This window comes from Pleurodeles waltl, chromosome 10 (assembly GCF_031143425.1).
Source record: "Pleurodeles waltl isolate 20211129_DDA chromosome 10, aPleWal1.hap1.20221129, whole genome shotgun sequence".
Lineage (NCBI taxonomy): Eukaryota > Metazoa > Chordata > Amphibia > Caudata > Salamandridae > Pleurodeles > Pleurodeles waltl.
Genome location: NC_090449.1, coordinates 531,251,378 through 531,272,108, shown reverse-complemented (window position 1 = coordinate 531,272,108; position 20,731 = coordinate 531,251,378). Strand labels below are relative to the sequence as shown.

Genomic DNA, 20,731 nt, shown 5'->3' with positions numbered 1-20,731 from the left:
AATAGTGCATGCACTATTTCACACAGGCTGCAATGGCATTCCCAAAGAAGTGTTTGTATGGTCTCCTAACGGATGGCAAAAGAAATGCTGCAGTCCATAAGGATTCCCTGAACCCCAATGCCCTGGGTACCTATGTCCCATATACTAGGGACTTATAAGGGGGGTCCAGTGTGCCTATTTAGAGTGAAATATGGAGTCACTAAACTGTAGTGACAAATTTTGAAAGAGAGAGAGAGCATGAGCACTGCAGTTCTGATTAACAGGACTCCAGTGACAATTTAGAAAACAGTGAAACACACGGACAAGCAGGCCATAAACCGTACACACTGAGGTCCTGGTGAGCAGGATCCCAGTGACACACTGACATCAGGCAGAAATTGGGGGCTAACATGCCAAAAAGAGGGTACTTTCCTATATTTACATTTTTAATTTCATATCCAGGATTAATGTACGAAACATACACTTGCAAAGCCCGTATGTCTGCCTTGGCAACCACACAATGTTTTTTTATCATTTTTTTACATAATTATGCACTATGCAAAACAAATTTGGTATATATATATATATATATATATATATATATATATATATAAAAATGTGTAAAATAATGACATTGCCCAACATCCCATGCACACCGTCCTTGGCACTAAGATGCTCTCCTTTTCAGAGGTCTTTCCATGTCAGATCAGATGTAACTGACAGTGCAAGGCAGCCAATGGGAGAAGAGGGCTGACCTGTTGCCACATGTAGTATACTGTGGTGGGTGGAACCCAAATGTGAATGACACTTGAGTAAACCAATGGATGAAGAGGGCTGCATAAAAGCTGCAATATATATAGATAGGTATGTATTTATCAATAAAACATAAGGCTGGTGAGGCAGCCTGCCTCTTAGACACCCCTAATAAAGGAACACCAAAGATGATTTTTGAGCTTTGTTTTCAAGATGTCCCACTGTGATCTCCTTTTAAATACTTGGTTTGACCCACTAACAGTGCTAAACTGGCTACATATATTACTATTGTGTGGCAAGTCAAAAAACGATTCTCTGAGGCTTTACCTACATTTCTTAAACAAAATAACCATAATTTCTACAGCAGTATTTTAGACTCGCAAAGTTTTCCTTTTTATATAATTATGAGGAAATATTACGCCATTGTAGAGGGATCACAGTATTGTTTAAAAAAATGGAAAATCAGTGTGAATAGGTTTTTAAGCTAAATTTCAGAATACAAAGAATGAGAAAGAAACTTTAAACACATTGGAATTTTAATTCAGCTGACCTCCTTGGAAAAAAACAAAGAAATTCAGAGAAGATAAAAGTATCCAAAGGCAATCCATAACCAACACCCAAGAATGTACTATTTTGTTCTGATGTTTGCAGTGTATAGTGGAGGTAGGGGAGAAGGCCGAGGCTAGTGGATGAGTTATTGATTTTGAAACAGTTCTACTCTCAGCTTTTCACTGTGATCAGATTGTGTGATCCCGGTTAAATCATGTTTTCTTCATTGCCCTATCTGTCAAACAAATTCAAACTGCCACCATATAAAATTTATTTTATCTTTGTAATTACCAACAGTAACATAATATGGGGCATTCTGAGCGGTAACAAAAGGGACTTTTGGCAATGCAAAGTGGATTTTATATATATTATATATATTCACTAAAAGCAGGGACGTTGTAGATTGGTTCAGATTTTACATGCACAAAACCATAGAAATGAAAGCTTTTATAGTTGAGTTTTTTCAAGTAACTATAACTTGTGCTCTAAGGTAGCCTGTGGCCAGGCCCTGCGGCCAACCCCCTATAACCACCCAAACTTTCTCCGTGCATTTCTTTCAGCCATTTGAGGTGGGGTTGGCTACAGAGCCTGGCCTGTGGCCAGTCCCTGTGGACAACCTCCTAACCACTTAACCCCATGCTGCACACAATTTTTGCCCAAGTGCAGCAGTAGTTGGCTGCAGGTCCTCAAGGCTCCCCTCTCACGGCCATTTTTGGCCCCAGGGACCCCATTCACTGGTCCCACTGCAATTCCATGGGGAGGGCCAAAAAGGCCCCCCTTCCCTGGCTAATTTCGGCCCTGGGGGGGCAGCCTTTTACAACATGTTTTGTTGAGGGAAGGGTGGCCATGTACCCCCCCTCCCCAGGCTGATTTCAGCCACGGGGAGCCCATCCCTCAGGACCCAACATTAATATACTTATTTTTTGGAGGAGGGCGCCGCATAACCCCCCTTCCAAACTGACCTGGGCCCTGGTGTCCCCATCCAGGAGGGCTCGGCCTTCTAAATTAATTTGTTTGGGGGGAGGGGGACAGAGGGCCTCCCTCCCCTGGTTGACTTGAGCCGCAGGGATCCCATCCCTGGGGCCTGGCTTAATGATTTTATTTTTGGGGGGGTGAAGAGGCGATGTACCCCCCTCCCCAGGCAGATCTCGGCACCGGGGACCCCATCCCCTGGGTGTCCAGCAGGGTACCCAGTCAAAAGTGTTGGGGACCACAGGGGAGCCTGAAGGGCGCTCACCGTCCCAGCTGGCTTCCCACCTCCTATGTGAGCGAGCATTGCTGTCACGGAGAGGAAGCTGCTAAAGGTGAAGCTCTATCTCTGTGAGAGAAATAGTTTCCTCTGTTTCCCTGCCTGCATATTTGGAGGCAGGGAAACAGAGGACACCTCTGCTTCCATCAAGTGAGAGCTCTATGACAGCTCTCACTTGCTGGAAACAGACTGTTTGCTCTGACTTAGCTGGAGCTGTCAAAGCTCCCTCCAAGTCACAGCAAACAGCTATGTCCCAGGGGGTGGCTCCCCAGGATATAGGAGGAGTCTACCTTGAGGGGTTGCAGCCTGCAGGGCCATCTATGGCTCCTTGTGGGGAGCCGCACGGCTCCCCTCCAATCTATACAGCCCCGGGGAGTCGGTGGTCCCTGGGGCTGCAGGGCAGCCTCCCGCATTCTTAATCTAATTAGCCCTGGGGAGGGGGCGGTCCCCGGGGATGGAGTGGCTACTTAATCTAATTAGCCCGGGAGGTAGTGGTCCGAAACCTTCCAGTAAGCAGCTGAAGTGGGTGTCATATTTTGGGGGAAACTTTTATGAAGATTCCTCTATCGGTGCCAACGTTATTAGCAAAACAATTTTTTTTTTTTTTTGTAGAAACCAAATTCTAACTATAACTACCTAGGTTTAGCAGATAGATAGATAGATAGATAGATAGATAGATAGATAGATAGATAGATAGATAGATAGATAGATAGATAGATTGGCCTGCAAATTAGAGGTGGTGCTTTTGCTCGTCACACACCGTATTAATATCTTTGAAAAGTTGAGAGGCAGTTCTGCTACGTTCAAAATCTGTGACTTCCAGTTTACAGAAAAGACACTGCAGCAAACCCCAATCCCCACTGCTCTATCTCATGGCAAGAGTCCACCAACACTTTCGTTTCGCGTGAATAAGTAGTGTTCCATTAATTTATGTATGTATTTATTTATTCATGTATTTATTTACTTCATCTACTTAGCTCAGGTAGTTTTGCAATTACCACATTGTGTAAAATAAAAACAACGTTCCGGTTGTCCATCTTAACACGCTCTGCTCTTTCAACACAAAAAGATGGAGAATGCTGAATTCTACAGGGATTCAGATTTGAGCTCTGCAGTTAGAACAATGCAGCAGGCACATTAACCAACTGAGCTTTAGCTTTACCAGGCGTGACCAGGCTGTACTACCATTACTGGAGCTCTTGAAGCCAGTAAAGTTATGTCCCTAACTGCGTGAATACCCACTTTCATTTTCACATCACTGGCAATGGGTGTAGTTGACAATTCAGACAGAAGTGCAACTCACAATTAACAAAGAGGGCGCGTATTTTGTTCAACCCAATGGTACTCCTTTAATCAAGGTCATACAAATGATAGGCTGTGTCAGTTTTGCTGGGTGTCGAACCTCTGCAGGTTCAAAACGGTAAACAGAGTGCGCGCCTAACCCACTGAGCAACCAGCAACTCAGCGCCCCCTGCGGTTTGTTGGGGGAAAGTGCTGAAGTACAGAGCAGAAGCCGCTTCTCAGTCAGGGCTTTGAGTCAGGCTCAGTGCCCGCTTACATGATCTAAATTGGCGGTATTCCCCCGGCTATAGATGTCAGTGTTGGCGTGCGTGTCTGGTTTCAAATGTTCAGCTTTGAAGTGTTTTTTCACAGGTGGCACACAAAAGATGACGTCACTCTCTCAGACGTAGAAACACTATATAGAGTATGTCTATAGAGCGCTTTTCGGTTTCGAACACATCTAGATTTTCCCTGAATTAAAAGAAATATACTTTATTGTTAGCTATCTTATTCCGATTTTGAATTAATCGTCACTGATAGCAACACAATTCCAACAAAACCTCCTACACGTGGGAACGGATGTTTACAAATCTTTCAGACATTGAACACTGTGCTAGGAACATGGCAAAGGGAATGAATGGTCTTGATCCTTATCTACCTGCACTCTGTACATCACCTGCGCGTTTACCTCTAATGACACCATAGATTTATTTAAGTGCAATAAATAGCCTCCCTACAAAAAAGACAAAGCACATTTATAAGGGACAACGTGATCAGAGATGTGCAGTCTTCTCAGGACAGGCGTAGCTAATGGAATCCACTTTTTGTATTCCTAGGAATCTAATTTTTTGTGTCCGTATAAGCTCTGTCTGTGTAATCTTAGAAAATTGAGAAAAGAAGAACTATCATCCCTAGAACGATGCCAATTGCTGAACTAGTCAATCCGAAAATTGTTCAATATGTGATCTCTGCTTGAATGTTGATATGTTGGTGCTACCGCCTACGACAAAGATACCAAACATGCATAAACTAAATACAGAAACGGAAATCATTTTTGTTGGATTGCAAATTTGGCTCAAACATTTGCTGGCGTTTACAATGGGGTTCGGAAAATGTTAAAAAAAACGCACAAAACAATGAACCGACCTATTTCATATAAAAACAAAACCACAGCGCGTTGGTCTCTGTTTATGCGTCTGTGGAATAAATATGCTCCCTTGGATTACATGGTCTGCATTGACAATGTTCCATGCTGACAGTATGCAATTAATGCATTCCTCGCATAGATTATGCATTGCATTCAGATCTGCAAAAACCCAGGTCTAGTTTGGTTCTTACCTTTTGATGTCTGGTGATATCCTAGAAAAAAGGTTATCTCTTGTTCTGACCCATATTTCTTTTAAAGACGGGCCTAGTCACCAACTGCACTTAGTAATACATTTAATAGCAATAGATACTACAATTCACATAATGCAAAATGCTACTCACTATTGTTACATGTGGACAGGGTTGGATTGGGGCCACAATTAGGCCCAGGCAGTCAAAGAAAAGTGGCCCACATTTGCAGATCGCAACCTTTAGCAAAACACTGTTTAGTTAGGAGCATGGACCTAATGTTTGTAAACATTTGCAGTACTAAAAGTAATTTAAATCTTATAGGGCCTGTAACTTTTGTCAAGACTGGAAACAAAATTATTCCACATTATTCTCTTGGATGTTCTTGGAATATTTCTCATCCTGAGATTCCCTGAGAGTCCTCTTCATCCTAAGGCCTTTTACACTCACGCATGTCTTTTTAGATATGTGCAGTACTTTTACACTACTTAAGAAAGGTCCTGTAGTGTAGTGTTCAGAGACTTGCAAAAAGCACATTGTTATTTTTGTTTTACTTGCAGGTAGCATCATGCGTAAGTTCTAACAAATAGAATGATGCTAGTGTGTAAATGCAAAAATAAATACACATAGTGTCACTTTTCTCACAGTTTTATATAGCATAAACTTGACACAGGAGTGTTGAACTTTACAAGAGCAGGAGATACCAATACAGAAGGTAAGATTGGAGGCTCAGGTGAATTATGAGATTTGCCCAGGATCACAGGATGCTGAGTTGATGCTGGGACTTAAATATGGTTTTTCAGTTTCGAAGTCTGTTAAGGCCACAACCTCTCCCTGTTGATTGCAGGAACGGATATGGGGCAGGCAAAGAAGAACAGCAGAGACTAATTTATCGCACCCTGTCCCATGGAGGGCACAAAAATCAACTGCAGAGTTCCCTCTCTGCCTCTCACCAACCCCCACTACCCAACTCTCAGGTCCTCTCTTCTGTCCCTATCCTCTGCAAAGCAAGTGGTAACTGCTTCCCATCGGAAGCTCTGGCACAGCTGGAGAGAGTCGGAGGTGACCTGCTGTGACAGCTGGAGCAGTTCATTGTCATTCTGCCTCTGACAATTAGCCGCTGCCCTGACATCACTTGATGGAGACAGGTTCAGTATTTGTATATAAAAGCTAGTATAACGGCCTTTCACGTTGTGCACTTGGTGACGCCTGAGAGGGCCAAAGCAGGTTGCACTGTTTAACAGGCTGAAAAACAGCCCATTAACTGGCCTCAGGCACAGGCCCATTGGCCGATGCCAGACTGCCCGCCTTGCCAATCCGAGGCTGCATGTGGAGATCTCCGTCTAAGCCTCTCCTATCTTGTCAATGGGCAGTTCTCTGCCTGAGTTACAGAGGTCTCCAAATACCACATGTATACTTTTTAGTAGCAAATGATTAAGGAACCCAGGGGAGTGACTAGAATATGAGGAGTTCTTATAACTAAATGGGAGTTGATTATGTAGGGCCAAGGATAGGTTTAGTGAAATACATGCAAATACAAGCCCCATCCAAAAAAGACTAAACACATTGCTATTCATAAACTGCATTTCTAAAGTTACTACAGACAAAAAGGACCAAAATGAGTTGTAATGAACTATAGTACAGCCTTGGAGTAAGTCTAGCATGCCACATGGCCACTCACAGATACTGTAACACACTACCATTGAAAATAATAAATGCAGGGACCAAAAACAACACTTCTTATGAAAGCATGTTAAATAAAATTAATTATTTTGAATTCAAAAAGTTAAACGTATGTGTTTCTGTGTATATAGAAAGTTATATGTTTAGGTATACCAACACACTATATATGTATTAAAATTATATTCAATGTCACATTACTTTAATTAAATAAAGTAATGAACTAACTAATGTTTTAAGTTTTGTTTAAAATAATTAAATATATATTTTAAACACAATAAAAAATAAAGTAATAAAAATTTGGTAAGCAAATACACTTTACTAAAATGTAATAAGTAATCATTGTACATGAAATGACTGTGAGTCCCGTATTCCCTTCAATTAATTTGAATAATAACAATTTTAAAAGTATTTGATATATTTTTATTTATTTATTGAGCATTCAATTTGATCAGCTAATCTGCTGTAACATTTATGTTTTAGTTATAGGTTAATAATATTTATTTTAAGTTAATTTACAGTCTTATTTTCCATTAAAATATATTTTTGTAAGAATTAGCACATTTTATTATTTTTGCCCATGGATAAACATAGTGAAAACTACGCCCTTGAGGAGGAGCCGCTGCCTACATGTGATAAGTTAGTAGTAATAGCTTTACACTCAGAAATACAGCTCTAGCTGTCACCACCCTTGTTTTGAGAGGTGGAGACATATACATTTTGCTCTTAGTAGTAAATGTATGCTCAGAAATGGTAAATAGCAAAGAAGTGTAAAGTTACTAATAGTCCAACTTTCGGATCCCTCTTGTATCACGATGTTAAATATTAAAATAGCTGTATGTAATATCTATGAACGAGGTGCTTAATTACCCTTTAACTGACTACAATCATCCAAGAGAAAATATATTTTGCCAAATAATTCGGTTTGGTTTTCCTTTGCCAGATTTCCTTTTCCACATCATTTAGTTAACGTTGTCACATGATTTTGTGCTCCATTGCCACATAATTCTAGTGGCCTTCCGAATATTTCACAGGCATCCTAGATGCACTTAATCTGTTTGCTTTCAGAGCCATTTTGTAAAACTAAACCACCTATAAATGCTGAACTAGGGAACTGATATCCCATTTGTGGAGCTCAGTAGCGGCTGCTGCAGGAAAGAGTGGAGGGGGGCTCAGTGCACAGAGTGGGAGGTGCGGGGGCAGCGTGTAGAGTGATGGGTGCGGGGGCAGCACGTGGAGTGAAATGCCACTCAGAGAGGGAGTGGGACACTGTGCTCGGTCTCCACCCGGCTCTACTACACAGCTGAGTGGAGAGTTCTAAGTGCATATGTCAGTTTGGTTGGCCTCGGATGGCCGGTCAAACAACTGACATGCACACTTAGAAGCACACCACCTTTCCTACTCCACTTGTTGACGTGGAGGATGCTGGCCTCGCCTCCACCTCCCCCCCCCGTCCCCACGTAACCGGAAAAATAAAGGGATAATAAAATACTTTTATTATACCTTAATTTTTCTGCTTTCAGCAGTTGGCCGATGCTCCTCTGCCATAGCAGAGATCCAGCCCTTGGTGGAGCTGAAAGTCCAGTTTATTAAACCTGTGAAACAAAATGAAAAGCAAAATGCAACTCAGGAGGATCCTCTACAGCCCCCACAAGCAAAATATCTCAAGTTTTCAGCAAGTTCACCTCTAGTATTCAAGTTAGCATTACGCTTTTACTGCAAAACTCTGCATGGAGCCTATACAATAGTCATGCAGTATATCTATTGGCCTGTTTCTCCATGCACACACTTTATTTACTACCAGAGCATTTGGGCACAGTTTCCACTATCTTTTTAACACTAGAGCCAGCATAAAATATGTTTATAACCCAGTTCTTCCACTTCACATCTGTATTAGACATTCAGGTAATTTTGAATGCCCCAATTAAAAAACAGATAGAAATTAACATTTACTCTGGAGTGTCCAATGTCGTTCCAGACTTACCAGTGTGTAACTATGTTGTTTGTTGAACATACTGAATCAGAATAAGTCAAGGATTTCTCATTGCAAAATGATCCAAATTTTATTAATCTGACATGTAATAGTTGTATTCCTGTGTTCGTGAAGACCTGTCTATTTCACTAAAATTATTTATTTAATGCATTTACTTAAAAGAGCTTAGCCCTCTTCGTCTATTGGTCTGTAGCTGCACCATTCACATGTGTCTTCCTCCCACCGTAGCTATCAGCATGGGACTATTGGTTAATCCACTTCGTTCATCAGCTACCTTTATTATGAAACACAGCAGTCTCTGCTCTTTTACAGGAGCATACCCACACACAAGGTTGTTCCCGTAATGCCATAGGTTAACATAGCAATGCATATGTTTTTTAGACCAAAATATAATTTTTTCTTTTAGGTGTTTTTTAATATTAGCAAGGAACTGGCGGCTCCCCAACATTAAACATTTGCAAAAGCAATGTGAAAACAAAGCAGCTGACGCCGATCCTATTGGATTGGCTTCATACTGTGGTATTAACAGGTTTTGTGTCACCACACTGTGTCACATGGAAGGTACAAATGGCCTATAAAACAAGATAGTTTTCTAATACAACACACCTTGAATGCATCAGGTGCTGCTTCTTGTGCTTGAGAACTTAAGGATGATGAAAACAAAATATCTAAATGACAAAGGGCCATATGTACAAACACATTTTCCCATAGACACAGAATGGGTAAAACCCTTTGGTACATCTGGCCCAAAGTGATCTACAGTGAAAATCAAGCTCAATGTGCCGTCCATCATTCCCCCAAAAGCACTCCAGGGCCCTCATTCTGACCTTGGCGGGCGGCGGAGGCCGCCCGCCAAAGTCCCGCCGTCAGGTTACCGTTCCGCGGTCGAAAGACCGCGGCGGTAATTCTGACTTTCCCGCTGGGCTGGCGGGCGGTCGCCTTCAGGCCGCCCGCCAGCCCAGCGGGAAAGAGGCTTCCACGATGAAGCCGGCTCGGAATCGAGCCGGCGGAGTGGAAGCTGTGCGACGGGTGCAGTTGCACCCGTCGGGTATTTCACTGTCTGCGCAGCAGACAGTGAAATACATTTAGGGGCCCTCTTACGGGGGCCCCTGCAATGCCCATGCCAGTGGCATGGGCACTGCAGGGGCCCCCAGGGGCCCCGCGACCCCCCCTACCGCCATCCGGTTCCCGGCGGTCGGACCGCCGGGATCTGGATGGCGGTAGGGGGGGTCGGAATCCCCTCGGCGGCGCAGCAAGCTGCGCCGCCTTGGAGGATTCAATGGGGCGGCGGTACACTGGCGGGAGACCGCCAGTGTTGCCGGTCCGACCGCGGCTTTACCGCCGCGGTCGGAATCCCCATTGGAGCACCGCCGGCCTGTCGGCGGTGCTCCCGCGGTCCTCCGCCCTGGCGGTCTTTGACCGCCAGGGTCAGAATGACCGCCCAAGTCTGTCTATGAGCCACAAGCTCCTCCCATACTCTGTTAGTTTTCCCCTATCTCCAGGTGATGTTTGGTGCTAGCTGTAAGTTCCTCCCTGCCTGCAAATGTGCCTCAAATGCCATACACAGCACCTATGCCTCAGATGTTCACACTTTGTCCCTGGTACCAAAGCTCCTTAAAATGTGCATGTGCCTAGATCACCACATCCTTCCTGTGAATATTTCTAAAGAAATTCACTCTCTCCAAGTACCACATTCTGCTCACACTGTCTATTAATCGTCCCTTAGCCACAATGTCTGAATGAGCTTCGATCTCCTCACTATATGCCTCAAATGGCATACAGTGTCCATGTGCCTCAAATAGTTGACGTGCCCAAGTGACCAAGCTACTGTTTGTCCCCGTACCTTCTTTCAAACTCCACACTGTCTATCAAAATGGCTCAAAAAAATCACTTTTTGTACGTGTCACAAACGTTTCACTCCTTCTACTTACTAGACTCAAGTTGTTGACCGTGAATCACATTCCTCAAACTACCTTTCCATATGTCCCAATCTTTTCACAGTTGAGCACGGGTCTCAAACTCTCCACATGGTTCATGCGTGCCTCTCTTTTCATACTGTAGGTGCACGTGTCACAAACTCCTCATTCGTTTCATGTGCACCAAACTCCTCACGCTGGCAGTGCATGTGTCGCAAGCTCTTCACACATTTCATGAACACCCAGCTCCTTACACTGGCTGTGCACATGTCGCAAGCTCCTCATATGGTTCCCCGGCACCTAACTCCTCACGCTGGCAGTGCATATGTTGCAAACTCTTCACATGGTCCATGTGCACCTAGCTCCTAACTCTGACAGTGCATGTGTTAAAAGCTTGTCACATGGTTCATGTCCATCTAGCTTTGTGCGCTGCCTATGCACGTGTTGTAAGCTCCTCATCCTGTTCACATGCACCTAGCTCCTCATCTCTGGCAGTGTGTATGTCACAAGCTTTTCACACGGTTCATGTGCACCTAGTCCCTCACATTGTCTCTGACTGTCTTAAACTCCTCATAGCTCATGTGCCTCAAGCTCCTCATAGTAATTGTGCACATGCCTAAGTTGTTCACATGGCACTTGCATCTGATGCCAGTCTCACTGTCCTACCATGTGCCCAAATCTCCTCCCATTGTCTGTGCATGAACACAATGTTATGCACATTCTTGGTAAAGGTAACCCAGCTCCTCAGAGCGCCTGCTTGAGCCACATTCTAAACATTTACTACCCACTATCCACAAGCAACTTCCACTGCCATTAATGTGGCTGAAGCTCGTCATGCTTGGACCTTGGACCCTCATGCCTCGAGCAGTGTGGGTCAATCGGCCACAGCTCCTGACGCCTGTCCGTGTGCAATACTCAGATTGTCTGTGCACCTGTCCAACACTTTGGCAGTGTCTAAATGTAGCCTCAGATCATATCATGCCTGTACAAGCACCCGTCTCCCCACACTAATTTTGAGATAGATAGATAGATAGATAGATAGATAGATAGATAGATAGATAGATAGATAGATAGATAGATATGGCTTTCTTATTTGGTCTGCATATTGACTCTCAGTAGGCTCTAAATCACCCTTGACTGTATGGTTACGTGGCTGAATGAGCCCCTCACAATGCGTGTCTTTAACCTCCAAACCTCTCGCACCGTGGGTCCATGTGCCACCCGACCCCTCATATTGACCGTCCGTGAGCCTCCAATCTTCCTCGTCAGTCCTAGCGTCTCTATTTCCATGCTATCTCTGCCCATGTATCCCAGGATAGCTCTCACCATTACGCACGTGCCCCAGCTCCGTGACCTCTACACTCATGGACTAATATGCTCACGCTCTTTATATGGTGCCCCAAGACTTTTCAGGTGGATGATAAAGGGTGAGGCTTGGAATCTGGAAAAGGAAGAACAGTAGAAGCCACCCTACATTGCCGTATTTCACCCAATTAAACACAAATTAGTGCTTTTCTGTGCCCATTAAAGAAAGCTTCGATTGTTGGCTACATACGAGTTCGTGTTTAAGAAATGCCACGTGGAACTGATACATCGATATATATCATAGCCATCACTCTACGTACATACACACATATATATTTACATAATTCTACAGTAGCAACGCGTCACGAGATTCCAGGCTTTGCCATCAAATACTAAGATTTTCAGGTGGCTATTCAAGACAGTTTCAAACTTTCCACTTTCAGAAGTAAATTGGTGAATAAGCAAGCACATCCACGCTTATTTTTTAAAAGTGCACTTGCATAAGCAGGCGGTTACCGGCCCCTTCTCTGGGAAAAGGTCTACAATGGCCTGGATTTGGGGAAAGGCTTGTGAAGCATGCAGGACGCAGTCTGGGTGGAAGGTTAACCCGCTGAAAAACCTCACTTTTGGAATGTGACAGCAGCAGACCATGCATCCTGCACACGGGTGCTCAAAATATCAACACATTCTATTTTCGCTACCTAGCATTACAGAGAGTCACGCTCTTTCTGGCCAGGACTGGTGTTAGTTGGGCGACTGACTTCGGTTAGGTGCACTGGCATGTTTGGAGACTGTTGGGAAATATGCAACGCTGTCTCGTTCTCTGTGAGGGATGAGTCAGAGGTTCACCGATTGTACTTTGATATAATGTGAGTGTTTTATATAACGCTTCTGCCACTCTAAGAGGATATATCTGTAAGCAGATTCGATAGTGTGCGGTCAGGAATACTTTTCAAGCGAGTCATTGATTGCTTTGTGTAGTGCTACAAAACAATTCTGAGCGCTGTACTGTAAACCTCATGCAGACTTTCGCTAGGGGCAGATCACTTAATTATCACATTATCAATTTTTCATGCGCCCTGTTTAATTGCAAAAACACAAACATCACCAGAACACATAAATCACTGTCCTAATTACTCACGAGCCAGCAGGATCATTTAGTGATCCTGCTAATTGAATACTGCACTGATAAAGCAGAAACACTGCTACCCGAAACAGATTTGAGACACCAAAAATATAACTTTACCACGTACAGAGCAATGCATGAGTTGAGGCTAACCATATACTCTCTGTTGGAAACATAAAGATACACACCCTGGTACCGAGTATGCTAAATAGCTGCTTTCTTCTTAGAAGTGCAAGTGCCCACTTTGAAAGTCTTGTACAACCCCTTAAAAGTGCAGATACTCTCCCGTGTAAAGCATCACACCTCGATTGAGAACGGCCAATATGCCCCCGTTGAAAGTATTGCACGCCTACTGAGAAGAGCAGGTATCCTCACTTTAAAAGTAACAGCCGCACTACAGAGATGTACTAATATATTCTGAAAACGATTCTCACCTGCTAAGTGTAGGCAACCTCCCAACAAATGCACTGCACACCCACTGGAAAGTGCAAATACTCTCCCATTAAAAGTGTCACTCTGTTAATGAAAAGTGCCAGGACACTCCTATTGGGAGCACTGCACACCAACAGAGAATTGCAGATACTGTCTCGTTGAAAATATCACACCTCTTCTGCTAAGTGCGGATACCCTCCCATTGAAAGCATCACAAGTCTACTGACAAATGCAGATACTCTCCCATTGAAAGTATCGCACTCTTACTGAGAAGTGTCATTACACTCCCAAATAAAGCAATACACACGTGCTGAGACACGGGGATGCCCTCCCATCGATAGTATCGCACAACTACGGAGAACTGTAGACACGCTTCCATTGAAAAAAAGATCATGCCTCTACTGCAAAAAGCCTGATACATCCCACTGAGAGTAGCACATATTTACTGAGACGTAAAGAAACACTACATAGAATTACTGAACCCCTGCAGAGAAGTGCAGATACCCCGCCCATGGAAGGTATCCAACTCTTACTGAGAAGTGCACACACACATATTAAAATCATTGCACCTCTGCTCAGATAACAACATTCTGCATTGAAACTTACAGCACCTCTACTTAGAAGTGCCAATACGCTCACTTTGAAAGCATTGCACAGTGCAGATACCCTATCATTGAATGTATCACACTCTTACTGAGAAGTGCCAATACACTGATGCTCCTATTAAAGCATTGCACACTTACTGAGAATTGCAGCAATCTTCCCATTGAAAGTAAGAGCACCTCCACTAAAAGTACCAATGCACTTATTTTTAAAGTGTTGCACAACTGCTGGGAAGTGCAGATACCATCCCATTGAAAATATCACACCACCGCTGCGAGGTGCTAATAGGATTAAAAGTATCACGAGAAGTGGAGATATACCCTCAGTATAATTATTTCACTCTTACTGAGAAGTACAAATGCGCTCCCATGGAAAGTATAACACTCCCAGTGAAGAAATCCATTACACTTTCATTGAAGCCATTGCATAACTACTGATTAGTGAAGATACCTTTTCAATGGAAATATGACACGTTTCCTGAGAAGTACCAACACTGTCAATTGAAATTAAGACAACCCCACTGAAATTGAGTATACCTACTGAGAAGTGTCAAACCACTGCTATTGGAAATATTGCACAAATGATGAAAAGTGGAAATGACCTTCCACTGAAAGTAACAACTGCACTACTAAAACGTGCAAGTGCACGAACATTATAAGTATTGTACCCCAGCTAGGGAGAGCCACCTTTCCCCTGACTTGGAAGTATTGCACCCTTATTAATAAATGCCCTTAAACTCCTACCAAAAGTATTTCACACTTGCTGAAAACGTCTATACAGACCATTGAAAGAACTTGTGCCCTACTAAGTGCTTCTGCTACCTGGCTATTGGAAAATGCATTGTTCCTGAGATATTTAATTCCCATATGTTGAAAGCACTGTACCTCTACTAAAAAGTCCCAGTAATATCACATTAACATCAACGCACTTCTACAGAGAAGTGGCCATAACGACCCCATTGAAGTTATGCACCCCTGCTAAGAGTGTTTATACCTTCCTATTACAAGCACTTCTCTCCTAATGCAAAGTGCTTACACCATCGTATTCAAATATTGTGCTGATGATGAAAAGTAACAGTATCCTCCCATTGAAAGTATTTCACCCCTATGCAAAGCGCTTGGAAGCACTTTATAAATGCTCTTTCACATAAGAGCAGGAACTCAGTATCAACAGAACCTGCTCACTTAAAGCACAAAATACATTTTGAAGGGTGCATTTCCTCACAAGGGCTTCGGCAGAAAGGACAAGGTTAAATATTTTTCTATTCTCCTGTGTGTAAGATTCTTGCCCACCATGTGCTGGAGGCATGCTCCTGCGTAAACTTCGAAGCATGGAAAGCGAAATAGAAAATCCCTTCAGAAAAAGATGCCAGAGTATCATATGTCCATGTTTCTGAGTTGCAGGTTTACCACGATCCTTGGAAAACAAATCAGAAAATTGTTGAAACGTGTCTTTTTAAAACTAATCCCAATGTGTACCTTTTTCATAACAGATACTCTGACAGGGAAAATCCTACATAAATGCTACAGTGGGTAGCAGCATATGGCGTCACAGTTAAGGGGCGGCCTATGGCTAAGAGAAGCATCAATTTTGACTCCATTGTTAGAGATGGGGCCTCAACATGTAATTTTTATCTATGGTACCACAAAACCCTATCTGGACAGCAACACACAGACGGAACGTAGTTTCAAAAGGCACAAAGATAAGTTAAATTACTCTGTTATTCTAGGTTTAGTGCTTTAAATTTTCAGGGGCTTCCGGGAAGTGATTTCAAACACTTCTTTAATTTGAAAGGAAGACTACCTGCACTTCTCACCACTCGCGCAATACATTTAATGGGAGAGTACTGGCACTTCTTAGAAGCAAACGGGTACTCTGGGGTAGAGCGTCCCCACACTTCTGTGTTTCCATTTCAAGCACTGGCTAGGAGGTTATGTTAGATATTCTCCACCAAAGTAAATCTGACAAAGAACGCAGACAACCAGATCAGTGACTACACCACCATGCTCCCTCCGCTCATCAAATCAAAACCTACTGCCCAGCCAAGTATCAAGAGGCAGCTAGCTGAAAGTAAGCAGACACTTAGTGGCACCAGGACCTTGAGCGTGGACAGCACTGCATGTAGATACACTCCAAAGTAGACAAACCAAGTTCACAATTCATCTTTCAATCATTCATTCGTTTTTTCATTCATTGACTCGGAGGGTGAATACTTAATTGCAGACGAGTCGGCGTGCTCTTGCTGCGCAGCAAGGCACGGGTGACCAAATTAAACACGCATGCAGCATAGCCGAACCAGGGCAACATGATACAACTAGGAAGAAAAGGAACGGAGCGTTGACTCACCATAGCATAGACAGAGCTGAAGACCGAACACAGGAGCATTAACCGCAGGCTGTGAGAGACCAGAGAAGCGCCCATATCCAAGGGACTAAGCCTGCATCCAGACGCTTGCGAGGGACGGGGCTTCTTCAGCGGACCAGTCACTTAACGTCGTCGCTGCTCGCGCTTTTAAGGCGCCCGCGAGCCAAGCAGGCTTTGGGATAGAAAGCTCATACCCTTGCCTCTTTTTCTCATTTCTGGGACCCAGTTTGACTTTTCACCAACAACAAAATTCGAAGGACAACCAGGAGGTCTCGGAAACAATTAATTAGCGGCAAGCTGGCCAGTGCTCGGCTGCATGCCCCCCTTGTGCAAGTTTAGCCGGCCGTCTGAGAAACAAAATCACATCCATATGTCGAAAAGTCTTACTACGTTTCCTGTTTTTTATCAAGGCGGCCTGGTGTTCTGAACTTCACAAAATGCGGCAGAAAGGCGATCAGGGGGTTCTTCACAAACTTTTAGTCGCACAGACTTGTAGATAATTGCGCGAGTTTGTATTTTAAGATGAATGAACCATGGTGGGTAACTTGGATTTTGAGCAATAAGACAGTCACCCAAACTGTGCGCAGGCTCCTTTCCCAGACGTCAGCGCAGGGGATGTGTGCCTTGCGAGAGTATAGTGCTCAAGTTGTCTCAGAAAAAGATTTTGTGGTGTAGATCCACAATGTGCCAGGATGGTGGAGGAAACAAAAACATACCAGAGTCGTCGAAGTTCGCGAGTGAGTTGATGATGTTCCAAGCGGAATGATATTCTGAGTAGATGTCGGAGGAAGTCCCGAGAGCATGCGCATCAGTCGTCGCAGGGACAGGACTGGCTTTTCGCAGGTTTCTAAGCTGCACCTCAACAGAAGCATGCCACAGCCAACTCCAGGGCATGCAACTTTGGTTTAGACCAAAACATGTCGACAATTATGATGCCCATCCGGGAAAGCTGCCACTTCTGTATATAGAGATGTAGGATGGAATGATAAGTCTTTCCGGAATGGGAAAAGTGATGCTGTGAAAAGATACAGAATACCCTGGAACCAGTGCGTTCAGTCCATCCCAGCAGCAGGAGCAATACTGAAGCTCAACTTTATTGAGCTCACGAGCTCCTCGGATTCACCAGCCTGCGTCCCAGCTCAGCTGCTAGTTAAGTTCTTTCATGGATCCTTAGGGACAGGATCACCGCTGCAAGGCTTGGCGTGTTTGTTTAATGAAAAAAAGCAAAGTCCAAGCGTGCGTTCCTTTGGAAACAGCGATTGGTTTTGGAGCTGCAGAGACGACGAAACACACCGCTGTGCCTTTTTTGCTTCTGTTCCTTACTTTGCTTCTTTTTCCTCCTGAGTGGTGGTTTGCTTCCGTGGACCGTGATGGCAAATTTAGATGGAACGGAACCTAGGTATGTACAAATTAATGCACTTTTGCGCGAGGGAAGTATTCACGCTGCAGCTCACATAAAATGAAAGTAAAAAAATACAACAAAACTAGGAGAGCAGCAGAGAAGGTAACGGCTACTGCAGCTTGCTCGATCTGAGCAGATTTCCTCGTGTTTGGGTGCACACAACCGCAGCCCTGAATAGGTGCCTTCAGCTACTTTATGAAAAGGGACCCTCTGTGGAGCGTAGGCAGAGGAGGGTTTCCTGTCAGAAACTCTCGCTGCCGATGCTCTGGGCTCCCCCTCTCGCGCGCCCTCTCTCTCTCTCTCTGTAGGTCTGAGTGGACGTGTGTGGCTCCTTGGCGAGAGGCAGGTATAAAGGCAGCATGGTAAGAATCCCATTGGTCGGTCGCTGAGAGGCACGTGACCTCCAGTCACTGAAATCCATGTTTACCCACCACCACCGCTGCCCCTCCCGTTCTTTCTTGCTCAGACCTCAACTCTCCTAATGATACATTGAGTCTCTGCTGGAAAATTGCAGTGTTGCCTTCGCTGGCATCTGCAAATGACTGGGTTATTTTTTCCAGTTCGTACAAAGTATGTCCCCTTTTGTACAATTCAGCAGTGGGTGTTTTTATTTGGTTTGGGTGGAGCACGTTTATAGTAAACCACACACACCAGGACAGAATACCGCATGGGCTGGCAGCTGTTAAAACGGCTTAGCAGAAAATAACCACCCGGGTGTCAAGCTGATTCGTGCCAATATTTAGTGAGTGGAATAAAAATAAGAGCTGTTTGATAATGCAAGCCTTTTCAATATATGTGTTGTATGGCCATGAACATTGCTCTCACACGCGTACACGAGCATACACTTTCTGCTCTAGGGCTGTGATTTCCAACAGTGCCGACATGCAAGACAATTTTAAAGTTCATCATCGTCAGCAAATCTTTATTTGGTTTAAGGTACATAATAAACCATAAAAGAACATCCAGCTTTAAGTACCAATATAAAATTACCTCCTTAAAACGGTTAAAAAGCGATCAGTGAATCCCAGCCCAAAATGTTCTGCCTGTCAATTTTGATATTTGATATACTGGATAGCTGCATATGTTGTTGTAAGTGCATTGATCCAGTAAGCACTACCGGGTTATGGTCACTTACACAGCTTTCGTTGACACTGAAGTTAACTGGGAGAATCTTATGGTTAACTGAGACCAATATATGATCTTAGCACCTCGTCCAATAAAAGTGAGTGGCAGCTTATCACTGCCACTATTATAAACATTGGTGATGATTAAGTTATACTTGATCATCAAGTTATTCAAATCTTTGCCAAAAGACGAATGACGAAAGTGCTCCAACCGCTCGCCCTACATGTCAGTTAAAACCAACACCGCTTTAGAAGGAAGAGAGCATCTGCTGATATTGAAGTCCCCAGACCAGACTAGGAAGATATCATTTGCTCTGGAGAAAAGTATCTAAATCTTTTTCCAATGTGGTGACTACACTCAGTCAAGAAGCATCACATGTATTAATTAGCACAAAAATTACTTATCAATATATCAGGGTTGTCTTCAATGATTAGTAGTACACATTGATAACAGTGAATCTAAAAATGTCTTTAGCCCTTTCAATGGTAATATAATCGATACTATAACAAGAAGACTTCCTTTGTCCTCCCTACACTCAACGGAGATGCATTAGCAGCGCAAGATAAACAAGCATTTGCTGTCCAACAGGTCTCGCATTTTCTTGAGTTAGAGCTATTGGCACTGTAATTTCATAACTGAACTTTTCTTGCCACATAAATTGGTCAATCCTGCCTCATAATTTCATCGTTTCCTGCTAACTAATTCCAGTGGCCCAGCATTTAACTAAAAAAGCACTTACATTTACCCTTTTCCTCCATCTTAAAACATATACAATTATCATATAAATCTTCATCAGAAATAAACTTTTGGCATTAGAGTGTAATGCTCAAAACTTCATAACAAAAATATCATTTGGGACGGATTGGAGGGTGAAAGGAAAGAGGGAGTCGGGAATAAAGATGGAGAGGACAAGTGGTGGAGTAACGGTGTCATGGGCCCTGGAGTAAGAAAGGAAAATGGTTGACTTCAATTTTGGTAGGAAAACACAGCAGTAATTAGAGTTGAGTGAGGTCCATAGGTCTCTGGGCCTTGGTGCCACTGCACCTGTTGCTCCATTGAGGAGACAAAGCGGATGATGCAGAAAAATAGAAGCAAAAGGAATACAACAGACAAAAGGGAAAAAGAGAAGGGGTTGCAAAGAAATAAAAGAAAAAAGGGAAAGAAAGAACGAGAAAATGAAAACAACTAAAAGAAGGAATAGAGGAAACGTGTGAGACAAAAGAAAAAAAGGAAGGAAGCTAGCGAATGAAAGATAAAGAGGAAAAATATGAAAGAAGTGTGAAAAGAAAGAGAAAAATTAACATTAGAGAAAAAAGAGAGATGGTGAGAGAAACAAGCAGTGAAAGAACCAGGGCATATATGTACTGACACACAGAATGGGAAAACCACTTTGACACTTCGTGTCCCAACAAGTAACTTGTGGCTTCCACATATAGACGGGAAAAAGAGGGATTTATAGGAAAACGTGAATTGACAGATAAAGATAAAAAAACACTAGAGAAAGGAAGGAAGAAATATCTAAAAATAAGTGAAAGAATGCATACCAAGTCAAAAGAGAGAGCAAATAAAAAATGATAAAAAAGCATGAAGGGAAGAGAAAAATAGTGATAGAATGAGTGCCTGATAAAAAAAGTGAGGA

At 43.4% G+C, this 20,731-nt stretch overlaps 1 protein-coding gene across 2 annotated transcripts in view; it reads right to left on the bottom strand.

Moving 5' to 3' along the window:
* The window catches only part of PTH1R (parathyroid hormone 1 receptor), a 729,171-nt gene extending 710,878 nt beyond the window's left edge, over positions 1–18,293 (bottom strand). The window contains exon 1 of one of the 2 annotated variants that reach the window (XM_069210957.1): positions 16,548–18,293. In XM_069210957.1, coding sequence (XP_069067058.1) covers positions 16,548–16,622 — 75 coding nt within the window. In that variant the 5' untranslated portion in view covers positions 16,623–18,293. The remainder of the gene's footprint in view (positions 1–16,547) is intronic. The other variant, XM_069210958.1, reaches the window with a different exon arrangement.
* Positions 18,294–20,731: the final 2,438 nt, after the last annotated feature.